The sequence below is a fragment of the Culex pipiens genome, chromosome 2 (assembly GCF_016801865.2).
Source record: "Culex pipiens pallens isolate TS chromosome 2, TS_CPP_V2, whole genome shotgun sequence".
NCBI classification, from domain to species: Eukaryota; Metazoa; Arthropoda; class Insecta; order Diptera; family Culicidae; genus Culex; species Culex pipiens.
Window position 1 is genome coordinate 210,205,683 of NC_068938.1, and position 14,573 is coordinate 210,220,255.

The 14,573-nt window shown below is 44.4% G+C and overlaps 1 protein-coding gene and 1 pseudogene across 3 annotated transcripts in view; both read right to left on the bottom strand.

The window, feature by feature from the left end:
- The window catches only part of LOC120432665 (SH3 domain-binding protein 5 homolog), an 84,506-nt gene that overhangs the window by 56,499 nt on the left and 13,434 nt on the right, over nt 1-14,573 (bottom strand). For all 3 annotated transcript variants that reach the window (XM_039597914.2, XM_039597912.2, XM_039597911.2), the window contains one exon: nt 7,350-7,412. In XM_039597914.2, coding sequence (XP_039453848.1) covers nt 7,350-7,412 — 63 coding nt within the window. The remainder of the gene's footprint in view (nt 1-7,349; nt 7,413-14,573) is intronic.
- LOC120432657 (FAU ubiquitin-like and ribosomal protein S30) lies at nt 1,664-3,604 on the bottom strand (annotated as a pseudogene).

Genomic DNA, 14,573 nt, shown 5'->3' on the forward strand with positions numbered 1-14,573 from the left:
AATTTTCATCAGGTTCAAATGTTTACACATGTTTTAAGAAAAATTACTCAAAAAAGAGGTAATATTCAACCAACCAAATTTTCAACCTTCCGACCGAATTCAACTTTTTTTTTCTATGTAAATTCGAAAAACATGTTTTTTTTGAAAGCATGAAAAATTGCTGTTGAATCCTTAATTTGCTTTTGCCTTTCAGGCCATTTCGTCGCATTATGCATGCAAAATACAAGGAAAAATTGGCAAAAACTCGGGGTTGTTTTGTTGACCAAGTTCTCTTGTGCATGCCAAGTTGAAAAGAAATTAACTACACAGAAAAAAAAATGTAAATTTACCCGACACTGAAACCTTGTTTTGAACGTAAACATGCTCGATGTAATTTTGAAATTCATTGTAAATAGATGTATTGCATTTAAAGAGCCTTCATGTAAAGTCAGATTCAACGTAATGCTTGAACTTCATTTAAATGGAACTTTTGTTTTTGGTTCGTCATAAATTTGAAAGTTGAAAAGCATGTAAATGCACTTATGATGTATATTTGTGGAATTTAAAATTTGAAAAACATGTAAATTTAAAGTTCAAATTGTTTTGCGAGTGACAGCTCACAAAAACAAATCAGTTCATTTGTTGTTAATGCTTGGTGCGCTTGGTGCGGAGTTCAGTGAAAGTGTTTTCGACTTTTCGTATCAAATGAAACGGTAAAACGCTCTATTTTAGTCAAAACAAACTAAATAAATGTCATTAGTGGCAAAACGATTTTCGCGACAGTCGGCAAACAAAGGTCAGCGGATGTTGTGGCCGTACTCCGCAAAGAATCCGGAGAGCGGTTTCTAAATAAAGTTGATTGCTAAATAACAAACATTGGTAAGCATTAAAAATTAATAGTTCAAGCTAAACATTGTGAATGGACCAATGTGGATCTGTAAACAAAGAGCTCATTCTTAAAGTAAACACTCACTAAAGGGAAAAGATGTACTATTTGTTTGCAAATTCACATTGTTTTGCTTGAGTTGTTACATTAGTTCACAAATAAAAAGTCCAGTTTTACCCAGTTGCTCAAAAGCGGTGTTCGGAACCAGATAACTGTAAACCGGGTTCCCCGTAATTCTCGTAAGATTTACACCCAAGTTCTTCCTTAGACCTAGATGCACCTGCCTTTATCCTCTTCTTTTTACTCACTCTGCTGTCTACGCGATTGCTCATGCTCTTTCCCGCGGTGGCTCGATACGGTGATGCTCCGCCAGACTTCCGATTCCGGTTCTCGTCATTCCGCTTCCTCCACATAGTCCCAGCATTACGGCGGATTGTGCCACCGTGTCTACTGCTTCCTCACGACACCTGTTCACCCTTCGTCGGCCTTCGCCTCCTCTAGCCGCACCGCAGCTGCTGAATTGTCGTGGCCCGTGTGGTGCAGGGCAAGAGGGACTGGGGCAACGCTTTGCCAGCGACCTCCGTAGTCCGGAGAGATTGACGCGATACAAATACCCTGTGTTTTCCGCCGACAATTATTATTTGGTAAACAAATTATTTCTATTTTAATTTACCTCCAAGAGGGCCTTTCATTTCTTCATTTTATTCTCGCCTTTTCTTTTTTCACCTTCGCAAGGAATCAAACAAGCCACAAATCCCACCCACACTCACACTTGAACCGCACACCTTTCAAAGCTGCTTACGTCGAGTTGGCGTTCGGACCGCGCGACCGAAGGCCTGCACCACGTTGGCAAAGTTGCGGTTGTACTGGATGCGGCGCTTGGCACGGCCGGTCTTCTTCTTTTCCTTTTTCTCGATCTTCGGCGTTTGACCCCTTGACATTGCCGGCACGGGCCAGCGAACCGTGTACCTTACCACCGAGCAGCGGCACGGTCAGGTCGAGTTCGGCCGAGCCGAGGGGGGACACGAGCGAGTCGTGGGCGAGCAGCATGCCCTCGCAGGACAGCACCAGCTGGGCCGGTTCCTCGATGCACTCCAGGGCGGCGAGCTTGACCTTGGTACATCTTGAATGGTTTCCCGGGGTCCGACCTCTAGGACGTGAGTGTTCAGTCCACGAACGTGCAACTGCAACTTGATCTGGCGTTTCTAGCACGGCACGAATCAAAAAAAGGACGATTTGCTGCTACTTTTCCCGAATTCAGCATTATTTTTTTTTTGCAGTTTAAAAAGCAGTTTCAACTGATCGCGGCAACTGAGCAAGCTGTCAACGTTTAGTGGAATCTTCCTTCTTTGTCGTTCATGGTGCAAGCAGGACAGAAAGAGCGAATTTGACAGCTGCACGCTCAGGAGTATATATGTACTAAGTTTGAGTCAACAGTGTACATATATGTAAACTGTTGACTCAAACTTAGTTTGGTTGCTTTCATTATGTACTCTAAACGTGAGTAAATTAGACTCAAAATAAAGTTATTTTTTCTCAGGGAGTTTCCTCAATTTTCAAAATTGCAAAAAACCTGTTTGGTACAAATTCAAATTAAACTTTTTGTTTCTCGGCCCTGGTCGGGTTTAAAGGGTGGAGGAGGCTAATTTTATTTTATTTTTAAACAAAAAGTATCACAAAATGCTGAATACATTGTAACAGTCATGCTACTGTTAAATTTGTAAAAATTTCAATAAATTAATGAAAATATCGATTTTTTTTAAAGTGCCGATTTTAAATTTGAAGGCCACGTAGTTTATGTACGATCCCTTCCAACCGATAGTGTTTCTCTAGAAAAAGTAGCCCCTTGCCAAACCCAATTTTGATTACACGCAACTCCAACAAAACGTCTGAAGCTGGATGGTTACCATCAAGTTGTCAAAGTGGTCAAAGTAAACAAAAAAAAAAAAAATTAGATCGAGTGCAAATCGTGCTAAACTTCGGAGGGTCTCACGCTGGTTGCGGCCAAGGAAGGTGATTTGGACACGACGGATAATCCACATTCCGATGACGGCCAGCTGTCACGATGTTGCATCGAGTATAACCGTTTCCAGATGATGTAGCTTTTGCTGGATCACGGCACAAAGGTGCACGCCTCAGATAAAGACGATCTGTCCGGAACTACTCTGTCAACCTGAACGTGGCCGATTCGTGAAAGTTTACCTCGCCGCAGTACGCGGCCACTAATGGAAAGTCCGCAAACTGTTGATCAAGGTAAAATCCTTTAAGATTTGCTATTTATTTATTTTTTTAAATGTCTTTTTTATGCAGTGATGGCGATGGAGTGCTCAATGAACGATCGGCTGAGGAGCATCGTCTCAAGAAGGAAAGCTTGGTACACGTGCATTGGTTTTTCCTGTAGTTCACACACGGCACCGAACCGTTATGTAGGACCAAGATGCTCAAACGAGTCTGGATCTGGTTACCACCGACGAAACCTTCACGATGCCGGAGTCACTACGACGCTGTTGGTCTTATTTCTTCAGGTGGGACGAATTGTTGAACGACATCAAACGTAATTAATATTATGTTTTGTTGTAGATCCTGGCTGCTGCCACCTCCGTCTAATACGTGTTGCCGAATCGAAACTCGACGGTTTTGTGCTTCAAACCAACAACCACTCGCTACCATCCGTTTCCGCCTTCCTCAGAAGGATGAATTTATCGATACGGTGGCGAGCGCGCCAAACATGATGGACATCTTGCCCTACGGCACAAGGATCAGAAGCGTGTCGATGTACGGCCTCCGGCACAAGCCACTGAGACAGATCCCGCACTAACGAGATTTGGATCTGATGATTATTGTAGCGTTAATATCATCTTGACTACATCAGCTGTAAGTATTGCATTTTTTTTTTATTTTTGCAGTTAATCTCGCATAGACAAATCCACAGTTTGATAAGCTTTTTTCCTACACTTTTATATTACTCCGTTGAATTTAAAATCTGATATTACTTTTCAAGCTTTTAGCCCAATGTAGTTTAGAATCATTCACTTTTGTCTTTTATGATCAAAAATAAGTACTCTTTGAATGAAGTCAAGTGCTTGATTTGATCAGAAAGGATAGATAAACCACATTTGGCCATAGAAGCATTTGAAATTTACATTGGATTTAAAATTCAACGGAGTAAAAATTTTTTTTTCCTTTGGTAAATTTACATCATTTTCATCGGAAATTTACAAGTTTTCGAATGGTTGACTGTTCGGTGCGTTTACGTCGGAAGGCATGTAAATTTCAGTTGAAGTTGATGTAAATAAGCATCATTAATGACGTGCACTTTTGGTACATCATAAATGATGTAAATTTACCGGATTTTTTTTTTCTGTGTACATCATCATCATCATCATCGTTGGAGAGGAACACAAAGGCGAAAGAAACAATCAGCAAAAGCAAAACTTCAAATTCGAGAACGATTTTACATTTTCGCGTTCTCACGCTTCATCGCACACTCAATGGACTCAACGCGGCACGTCATCCGCGACGACGACCAACGCAACGCACGGAGATAAACAACATCATCTCGAACAGCATCATCTTCGCATGCGGTGAAACGTCATTCTCCACGTGACGTCTGTTTGCGTTGTGGAGAAGGGAAAACTAAATACAGATATCTCGAATTAGTTTTCGAAAAGACATAAGATCAAAAAAACATTTACATTTTCAAAACTACTTAAGATTGTTCATCTACACGTCCTTCAAGTGCTATAAACTAAGAACAAATGAAATATTGTAAAAAATTGGAGAAAAACGAAAATTAGTGTCGAAGGTCACGATGGCTCTTACGGCATTTTGAAAACGCACCCGAGATATGTAGATCGATTGCGTTGGTAACGAAGTGTGTTTGTGCAGTGAAATTTGATATCAACGAGAGAATTTATTCGTTTAGCCAATTCTGACAAAATATTTAACAAGAAGGAAGGTTTACTCACTAAGTAATAAAACAAAAAATAAAATAGACAATCAAAATTAAACACTAAAATCCAGAAATCTAAAAGAACAAAACGCTTTGCATTTTCCCTTAATTTCCAAAAGTAAAAAGTAGAAAGTTGTTATATGTGATAAGGTCTGTTTTTATTTTCATTAATAATGTAAACAAACATTATGACAAATTCCTTTAAAGTAAAAAACGTACGAGGTACGACCAATCCCAAAAGTTTCCCAAAACCGATTATTTCGATTATCGGCTAGGAGCTGGTAAATCTAATCTGATATAAGGTTGATACAAATTTTATTTAATGTCAAGGTTTGTGGTGGCAAAAAAAACTAAATTTCAAGCTTGATTTTGGAAATTTTGAAACAAAACGTATCACAAAATGCTTTATACATGAAGAAGGCTTCTAAAAAAATGGAAAATATCATTAAGCTTTTACGTTTTGCACCAATCTGCACGGAGAAAAAATAGTTCCCAAAATCGTGGCGTTCATGAAATTCGGAACCACGAACAAAGTGTTCAAATTGCATGGTACGACTCTCACGCCAAATTTCAGCTCATTTGGTTGGCAACTGGCTTGTCTCAAGCGAGTTCAAGTTTACATGGGATTTACTATGGGAAATTTGAATTTTCATTCATTCGCTCCTACAGGCCCGGGGAAAACATGTAGAAACTCCTAGGATGGCCAGAAATGAGCGGAAACGTGTTCAATTGAATTGAATAAATGATAATTCTATAGTTCAAAAAGTAATAAAAAGTATTTTTTTTATAGGCGATGCTAGTCCACGTGGTAGCTGTTTGACATGTGGCGTCGCGGTGTTCATCAAGCATTCATAGCATGCTCAGGAAAATTTGATGCTTGTCTGGGGAAAACCGTTGGTTCCGGAAACCCCGGATGTATTGCCGTTGAGCCCGTTGGGGGTTGAACGAATCGACCTGGTCTCTTAGGGAAAGTTGTTCTCCAGACGATTCCGCTCATTTCTGGCCATCCTAGAAGTTTCTACATGTTTTCCCCAGGCCTGTAGGAGCGAATGAACGAAAATTCAAAATTTCCCATAGTAATTTCCATGTAAACTTGAACCCGCTTGAGACAAGCCAGTTTTCAACCAAATGAGCTGAAATTTGGCGTGGTTCTATGGTTTTTTTTTTTTATTTTTTAAAGGAAAAGTCTTTGGGAAAGCTGTTCCAAATTTAATGAAGATCCATCCGAGAATTCGGATACCTACAAATCTATTTCTTAAAAATTGAAAAGAACGCCAAAACAAGATCAAAAACCTTGGACCATCCCCAAACCAGAAATTCCAAAACAATGCACGATTACATAAACCATTCGACACGTGTTTTCCCGCAAGCCACCAACTATCGGCAACAACCAGCCAAACAACCAGCCAAAAACCACCAAAACCAACTTGCCGCCCATCATCAAGCCAAAAGTGCCCGCACCACAGGCCTCGATTCGGGCGGCCGGTAAAACCAGGTGAGACGGTTTGGTTGCATAACTTCCTGCCCGATGTATCGACGTGTGCCTTAACCACGGAACAAAACCGGGAAGAAAAGCGCAAGTGTAAGCAAAGCTCGAAACGTATAATGTACAGCCCACCTCGACGATGATTTTTTTTTTCTTTCTTTGAAAAGTAAGTACAATTCCACGCAGATATCGTTCGGCTGTGAACCCATGGGAACTAGCCGTTGGCTCATCAGTAGGAGGTTTAAGTTTTAAAGAGAAATTTGAAAGTTTGTAAAACCTCAGTTAAAAGTTTAATAAGAAATATTTTTTTGTAAGAATTCGAATAATTAAACGAAAAAATCCTTTGAAGCCAAGGGTTACGCTACACCCCACGTGCACACACGTGGTTGGCGTGTCTGAAAGGTTCACTTTTCGCGCGCTCCACTGGGTTATCGATGTCTCTTCCGGCCGAAAGAGCGTTGAGTTATGTTATACGTACGGCGACGCCACCCTGGTCTGGGAAAGTTCGATTGGATAGCAAAACTACGGCAGGGACAACTTTCAGCCACCATGATAAGGTAGAAGAAAGAAAGCAACTCCGGCGAGTCCCTCGACATTGACTCAACACAATATGCTGCGGGTTTATTCAATATTTGCTCCGTCATCAAATATGGCACGGAACAGTGAAGTTTATGTGAAGAAAATAGCAGCAACTTCGTCTGGAAGATAAGACTTGGACAGAACAGGGTACACTTTTCAGAATGTTTGTTAATAATACGTTTCAAAAATACATAGAGAATCGAGCAAGCCTTAATTTTATTATAATCTATTCAATTATGCATCCTTTGTCCCCCGTGAGAACTCAACTGACATATTCAATGGTTATAACAGCTGTTGAAACTATAAGTTCAGTGATGCAACTATAATTTCGAATCCACCAACTATATATAAACTATATAACCAGTGCACATATCAAACTATCGATCGATTTCACATATATTGCAAATCTACCCAACCCTCCCACACACCTGACCTGGTGAGTCGCAAAGCTTATAAATAAGTCTCACCTCCAGTTCCATTTCCAGCTTGTTGATATCATCGGTGGCCGTGTTGAGATTTTCCAGCTCGATCTGCAAGGCAAACAAAAATAGACGAAAGAAATTAATTAACCTCCTTCCGGTTAGTGGGACGCACAAACACACACATACACACTAAATTTAGTCTATGAAAATGTATCGAATCGGTCCGGGGTATTCCCACCGGAGCAGAGAGTCTAACTAAAAGTCAAATCAGTGTCCCCAAGGTCCCCAGACGAACGTATACAACAGCTGATGCCGGCTGGAACGTAATTGGATTGTTGTGTTTCGGAGACCGGCTTGTCTAGCCGAGGGTTCTGCTGGGAAGGTTGGGCATGGTTCCAAATTGGACTAATTGAAAAATCTGTCCCCAAATCACTGGGAAAAAGTGGTTGGCTTGAAGAATCACAGGGAATAATGTGGGATTTCCGTGGGGGTATCTAAGCTCTGCAAAAAAAAGTTCGTTTTCCTAATTAAAAATTTACAATAAATCTAATCGAAGGAAGCATCCTGGAAGAACTTGTGGTTATAGATTACGCCCCAAGTTCTTTCTTGTTGTTATTGATGATTGCAGTACTTTCGAGAACCCCCGAAATGCATTATACTCAATAAAACGGCCAGCCCTGCTGCGTTGCATTAACCCTCTACAACCCAACCCTGCCTTCTAGAAGGGCTTCGATTTAAATAAATGCCAAAATTCAATTTTTTCAAACAATTTTTGTTATTTAAAAAGCATTGGAAAGAAAATGGGATGGAACTTTTACTTGTTTTATGTGACCATGCCAAAATTTTGGGGTCAAGTTAGGCTGTGTTTTTTGACGAAGAACTTCGTCTTAGGGCTCTATACAGGGTAGCAATCCAAAATTTCGCGGAGCGAAATGTAACGAAAAGAAATTAAACGCGACTGCAAGATTTGCAACAATAATATCTCAACTCCTGTTCAACACACGTAAAAGTGGTACTCACCAAACGAAAGGGGAGATTTCAAGCTTTCTTAATATACCTAATTAATGGCCATGAAATTTAGTTGAAGCACTTAAAAACTGAGTTTAAATTAATAAAACTGCTTCCACACAGCAAGCAAGCATGCACACAACACACACACGTGCACACTCTCTCTCGACTCCGCCCCCAAAGCCTTGCCTGCGTTTGGCCTTGACACAATTTGGCGATTTTTTCCTTTTGTGCTGCTGCTTCGCCAAACGCCAAAACGATTTGATATAAAAAGAGGTGCCGTTCCAAAATCAAGTCAATTCAATATTGGACGCCGACCTGGAAGGAGCTCCTGCTGTTGCTGATGCGGGACCGAGGAGGAAACCAGCCACGAGGAATCCACGATCGGACGACGTTGCCATGGAGATTTTGCGGGACGGGACCAAGGAAGGACGCGCGGGGTGACGGATTTCACAGCTCGGCAAGCTGCCTTCATCCTGCTCCCCCAAACCGGTAACGGATTTCACAGCTCGAGGTAGCTGCTCTCACCCGGCAAATTCTTCCATTAGTGATCCTCTATCCAACCTGTCCTTCCCATCCGGGTTGAGAAAGCGGCCAGATTCCGTGCATCGTGTTGCCATGGAGACTGCGGGACAGAACCAAGGAAGGACGCGAGGGGTGAAGGAATCCACAGCTACGCAGAAAGCTGCTTTCACCACTTCGCTCTCTCTTTGATAAATTTGATATTTCGGCAGTAGTGGCCACCACCTGGAGTGGCCGGAGGCCCCGGGGGTGTTCCGATAGGGGGAAATTTGCGGAACAATAATATTTGGGGCAATATGGGTATCAATCTTAAGGGTTTTTGAAACTGAACATGAAATTTGACATTTTGGCAGTAGCGGCCACCACCTGGAGTGGCCGCAGGCCCCGGGGATGTTCCGATAAGGGGACATTTGCGAAACCATAAGAGTTGGGGCAATATGGGTATCAAACTTTAGGGATTTTGATACTGGACATGAAATTTGACATTTTGGCAGTAGTGGCCTCCACCTGAAGTGGCCGCAGGCCCCGGGGATGTTCCGATAAGGGGACATTTGCGGAACCATAAGAGTTGGGGCAATATGGGTATCAAACTTTAGGGATTTTGATACTGGACATGAAATTTGACATTTTGGCAGTAGTGGCCACCACCTGGAGTGGCCGCAGGCCCCGGGGATGTTCCGATAAGAGGACATTTGCGGAACCATAAGAGTTGGGGCAAAATGGGTATCAAACTTTAGGGATTTTGATACTGGACATGAAATTTGACATTTTGGCAGTAGTGGCCACCACCTGGAGTGGTCGCAGGCCCCGGGGATGTTCCGATAAGGGGACATTTGCGGAACCATAAGAGTTGGGGCAATATGGGTATCAAACTTTAGGGATTTTGATACTGGACATGAAATTTGTCATTTTGGCAGTAGTGGCCTCCACCTGGAGTGGCCGCAGGCCCCGGGGATGTTCCGATAAGGGGACATTTGCGGAACCATAAGAGTTGGGGCAATATGGGTATCAAACTTTAGGGATTTTGATACTGGACATGAAATTTGACATTTTGGCAGTAGTGGCCACCACCTGGAGTGGCCGCAGGCCCCGGGGATGTTCCGATAAGAGGACATTTGCGGAACCGTAAGAGTTGGGGCAATATGGGTATCAAACTTTAGGGATTTTGATACTGGACATGAAATTTGACATTTTGGCAGTAGTGGCCACCACCTGGAGTGACCGCAGGCCCCGGGGATGTTCCGATAAGGGGACATTTGCGGAACCGTAAGAGTTGGGGCAATATGGGTATCATACTTTAGGGATTTTGATACTGGACATGAAATTTGACATTTTGGCAGTAGTGGCCACCACCTGGAGTGGTCACAGGCCCCGGGGATGTTCCGATAAGAGGACATTTGCGGAACCATAAGAGTTGGGGCAAAATGGGTATCAAACTTTAGGGATTTTGATACTGGACATGAAATTTGACATTTTGGCAGTAGTGGCCACCACCTGGAGTGGTCGCAGGCCCCGGGGATGTTCCGATAAGGGGACATTTGCGGAACCATAAGAGTTGGGGCAATATGGGTATCAAACTTTAGGGATTTTGATACTGGACATGAAATTTGACATTTTGGCAGTAGTGGCCTCCACCTGTAGTGGCCGCAGGCCCCGGGGATGTTCCGATAAGGGGACATTTGCGGAACCATAAGAGTTGGGGCAATATGGGTATCAAACTTTAGGGATTTTGATACTGGACATGAAATTTGACATTTTGGCAGTAGTGGCCACCACCTGGAGTGGTCGCAGGCCCCAGGGATGTTCCGATAAGGGGACATTTGCGGAACCATAAGAGTTGGGGCAATATGGGTATCAAACTTTAGGGATTTTGATACTGGACATGAAATTTGACATTTTGGCAGTAGTGGCCACCACCTGGAGTGACCGCAGGCCCCGGGGATGTTCCGATAAGGGGACATTTGCGGAACCGTAAGAGTTGGGGCAATATGGGTATCAAACTTTAGGGATTTTGATACTGGACATGAAATTTGACATTTTGGCAGTAGTGGCCTCCACCTGGAGTGGCCGCAGGCCCCGGGGATGTTCCGATAAGGGGACATTTGCGGAACCATAAGAGTTGGGGCAATATGGGTATCAAACTTTAGGGATTTTGATACTGGACATGAAATTTGACATTTTGGCAGTAGTGGCCACCACCTGGAGTGGCCGCAGGCCCCGGGGATGTTCCGATAAGAGGACATTTGCGGAACCATAAGAGTTGGGGCAAAATGGGTATCAAACTTTAGGGATTTTGATACTGGACATGAAATTTGACATTTTGGCAGTAGTGGCCACCACCTGGAGTGGCCGCAGGCCCCGGGGATGTTCCGATAAGGGGACATTTGCGAAACCATAAGAGTTGGGGCAATATGGGTATCAAACTTTAGGGATTTTGATACTGGACATGAAATTTGACATTTTGGCAGTAGTGGCCACCACCTGGAGTGGCCGCAGGCCCCGGGGATGTTCCGATAAGGGGACATTTGCGGAACCGTAAGAGTTGGGGCAATATTTTGATACGGGACATGAAATTTGACATTTTGGCAGAAGTGGCCACCACCTGGAGTGGCCGCAGGCCCCGGGGTTGTTCCGATAAGGGGACATTTGCGGAACCATAAGAGTTGGGGCAATATCGGTATCAAAACGTTAGGGATTTTGATACTGGACATGAAATTTGACATTTTGGCAGTAGTGGCCACCACCTGGAGTGTCCGCAGGCCCCGGGGATGTTCCGATAAGGGGGCATTTGCGAAACCATAAGAGTTGGGGCAATATGGGTATCAAACTTTAGGGATTTTGATACTGGACATGAAATTTGACATTTTGGCAGTAGTGGCCGCCACCTGGAGTGGCCGCAGGCCCCGGGGATGTTCCGATATGGGGACATTTGCGGAACCATAAGAGTTGGGGCAATATGGGTATCAAACTTTAGGGATTTTGATACTGGACATGAAATTTGACATGTTGGCAGTAGTGGCCGCCACCTGGAGTGGCCGCAGGCCCCGGGGATGTTCCGATATGGGGACATTTGCGGAACCATAAGAGTTGGGGCAATATGGGTATCAAACTTTAGGGATTTTGATACTGGACATGAAATTTGACATGTTGGCAGTAGTGGCCGCCACCTGGAGTGGCCGCAGGCCCCGGGGATGTTCCGATATGGGGACATTTGCGGAACCATAAGAGTTGGGGCAATATGGGTATCAAAATTTAGGGATTTTGATACTGGACATGAAATTTGACATGTTGGCAGTAGTGGCCGCCACCTGGAGTGGCCGCAGGCCCCGGAGATGTTCCGATAAGGGGACATTTGCGGAACCATAAGAGTTGGGGCAATATGGGTATCAAAATTTAGGGATTTTGATACTGGACATGAAATTTGACATTTTGGCAGTAGTGGCCACCACCTGGAGTGGCCGCAGGCCCCGGGGATGTTCCGATATGGGGACATTTGCGGAACCATAAGAGTTGGGGCAATATGGGTATCAAAATTTAGGGATTTTGATACTGGACATGAAATTTGACATTTTGGCAGTAGTGGCCACCACCTGGAGTGGCCGCAGGCCCCGGGGATGTTCCGATAAGGGGACATTTGCGAAACCATAAGAGTTGGGGCAATATGGGTATCAAACTTTAGGGATTTTGATACTGGACATGAAATTTGACATTTTGGCAGTAGTGGCCGCCACCTGGAGTGACCGCAGGCCCCGGGGATGTTCCGATAAGGGGACATTTGCGGAACCATAAGAGTTGGGGCAATATGGGTATCAAAATTTAGGGATTTTGATACTGGACATGAAATTTGACATTTTGGCAGTAGTGGCCACCACCTGGAGTGGCCGCAGGCCCCGGGGATGTTCCGATATGGGGACATTTGCGGAACCATAAGAGTTGGGGCAATATGGGTATCAAAATTTAGGGATTTTGATACTGGACATGAAATTTGACATTTTGGCAGTAGTGGCCACCACCTGGAGTGACCGCAGGCCCCGGGGATGTTCCGATAAGAGGACATTTGCGGAACCATAAGAGTTGGGGCAAAATGGGTATTAAACTTTAGGGATTTTGATACTGGACATGAAATTTGACATTTTGGCAGTAGTGGCCACCACCTGGAGTGGCCGCAGGCCCCGGGGATGTTCCGATAAGGGGACATTTGCGAAACCATAAGAGTTGGGGCAATATGGGTATCAAACTTTAGGGATTTTGATACTGGACATGAAATTTGACATTTTGGCAGTAGTGGCCGCCACCTGGAGTGGCCGCAGGCCCCGGGGATGTTCCGATATGGGGACATTTGCGGAACCATAAGAGTTGGGGCAATATGGGTATCAAAATTTAGGGATTTTGATACTGGACATGAAATTTGACATTTTGGCAGTAGTGGCCACCACCTGGAGTGGTCGCAGGCCCCGGGGATGTTCCGATAAGGGGACATTTGCGGAACCATAAGAGTTGGGGCAATATGGGTATCAAACTTTAGGGATTTTGATACTGGACATGAAATTTGACATGTTGGCAGTAGTGGCCGCCACCTGGAGTGGCCGCAGGCCCCGGGGATGTTCCGATAAGGGGACATTTGCGGAACCATAAGAGTTGGGGCAATATGGGTATCAAACTTTAGGGATTTTGATACTGGACATGAAATTTGACATTTTGGCAGTAGTGGCCGCCACCTGGAGTGGTCGCAGGCCCCGGGGATGTTCCGATAAGGGGACATTTGCGGAACCATAAGAGTTGGGGCAATATGGGTATCAAACTTTAGGGATTTTGATACTGGACATGAAATTTGACATTTTTGGCAGTAGTGGCCGCCACCTGGAGTGACCGCAGGCCCCGGGGATGTTCCGATAAGGGGACATTTGCGGAACCATAAGAGTTGGGGCAATATGGGTATCAAACTTTAGGGATTTTGATACTGGACATGAAATTTGACATTTTGGCAGTAGTGGCCGCCACCTGGAGTGGCCGCAGGCCCCGGGGATGTTCCGATATGGGGACATTTGCGGAACCATAAGAGTTGGGGCAATATGGGTATCAAACTTTAGGGATTTTGATACTGGACATGAAATTTGACATGTTGGCAGTAGTTCCGATATGGGGACATTTGCGGAACCATAAGAGTTGGGGCAATATGGGTATCAAACTTTAGGGATTTTGATACTGGACATGAAATTTGACATGTTGGCAGTAGTGGCCGCCACCTGGAGTGGCCGCAGGCCCCGGGGATGTTCCGATATGGGGACATTTGCGGAACCATAAGAGTTGGGGCAATATGGGTATCAAACTTTAGGGATTTTGATACTGGACATGAAATTTGACATGTTGGCAGTAGTGGCCGCCACCTGGAGTGGCCGCAGGCCCCGGGGATGTTCCGATATGGGGACATTTGCGGAACCATAAGAGTTGGGGCAATATGGGTATCAAAATTTAGGGATTTTGATACTGGACATGAAATTTGACATGTTGGCAGTAGTGGCCACTACAGATTGTCAAGGCAAACAGATTGGCCAATGTTTGACAGATCCAAACGCGCTGGACACCAACCGCCCTTTGCGACCCGCAAAACTGGCAGTGTTGCAAGCGCAAAACATACGTTGCCAGTGCCAATTTATTTTGCATCGACCAATCTGTCTCCCTTGACAATCTGTAGTGGCCACCACCTGGAGTGGCCGGAGGCTCCGGGAGCAGGAGTGT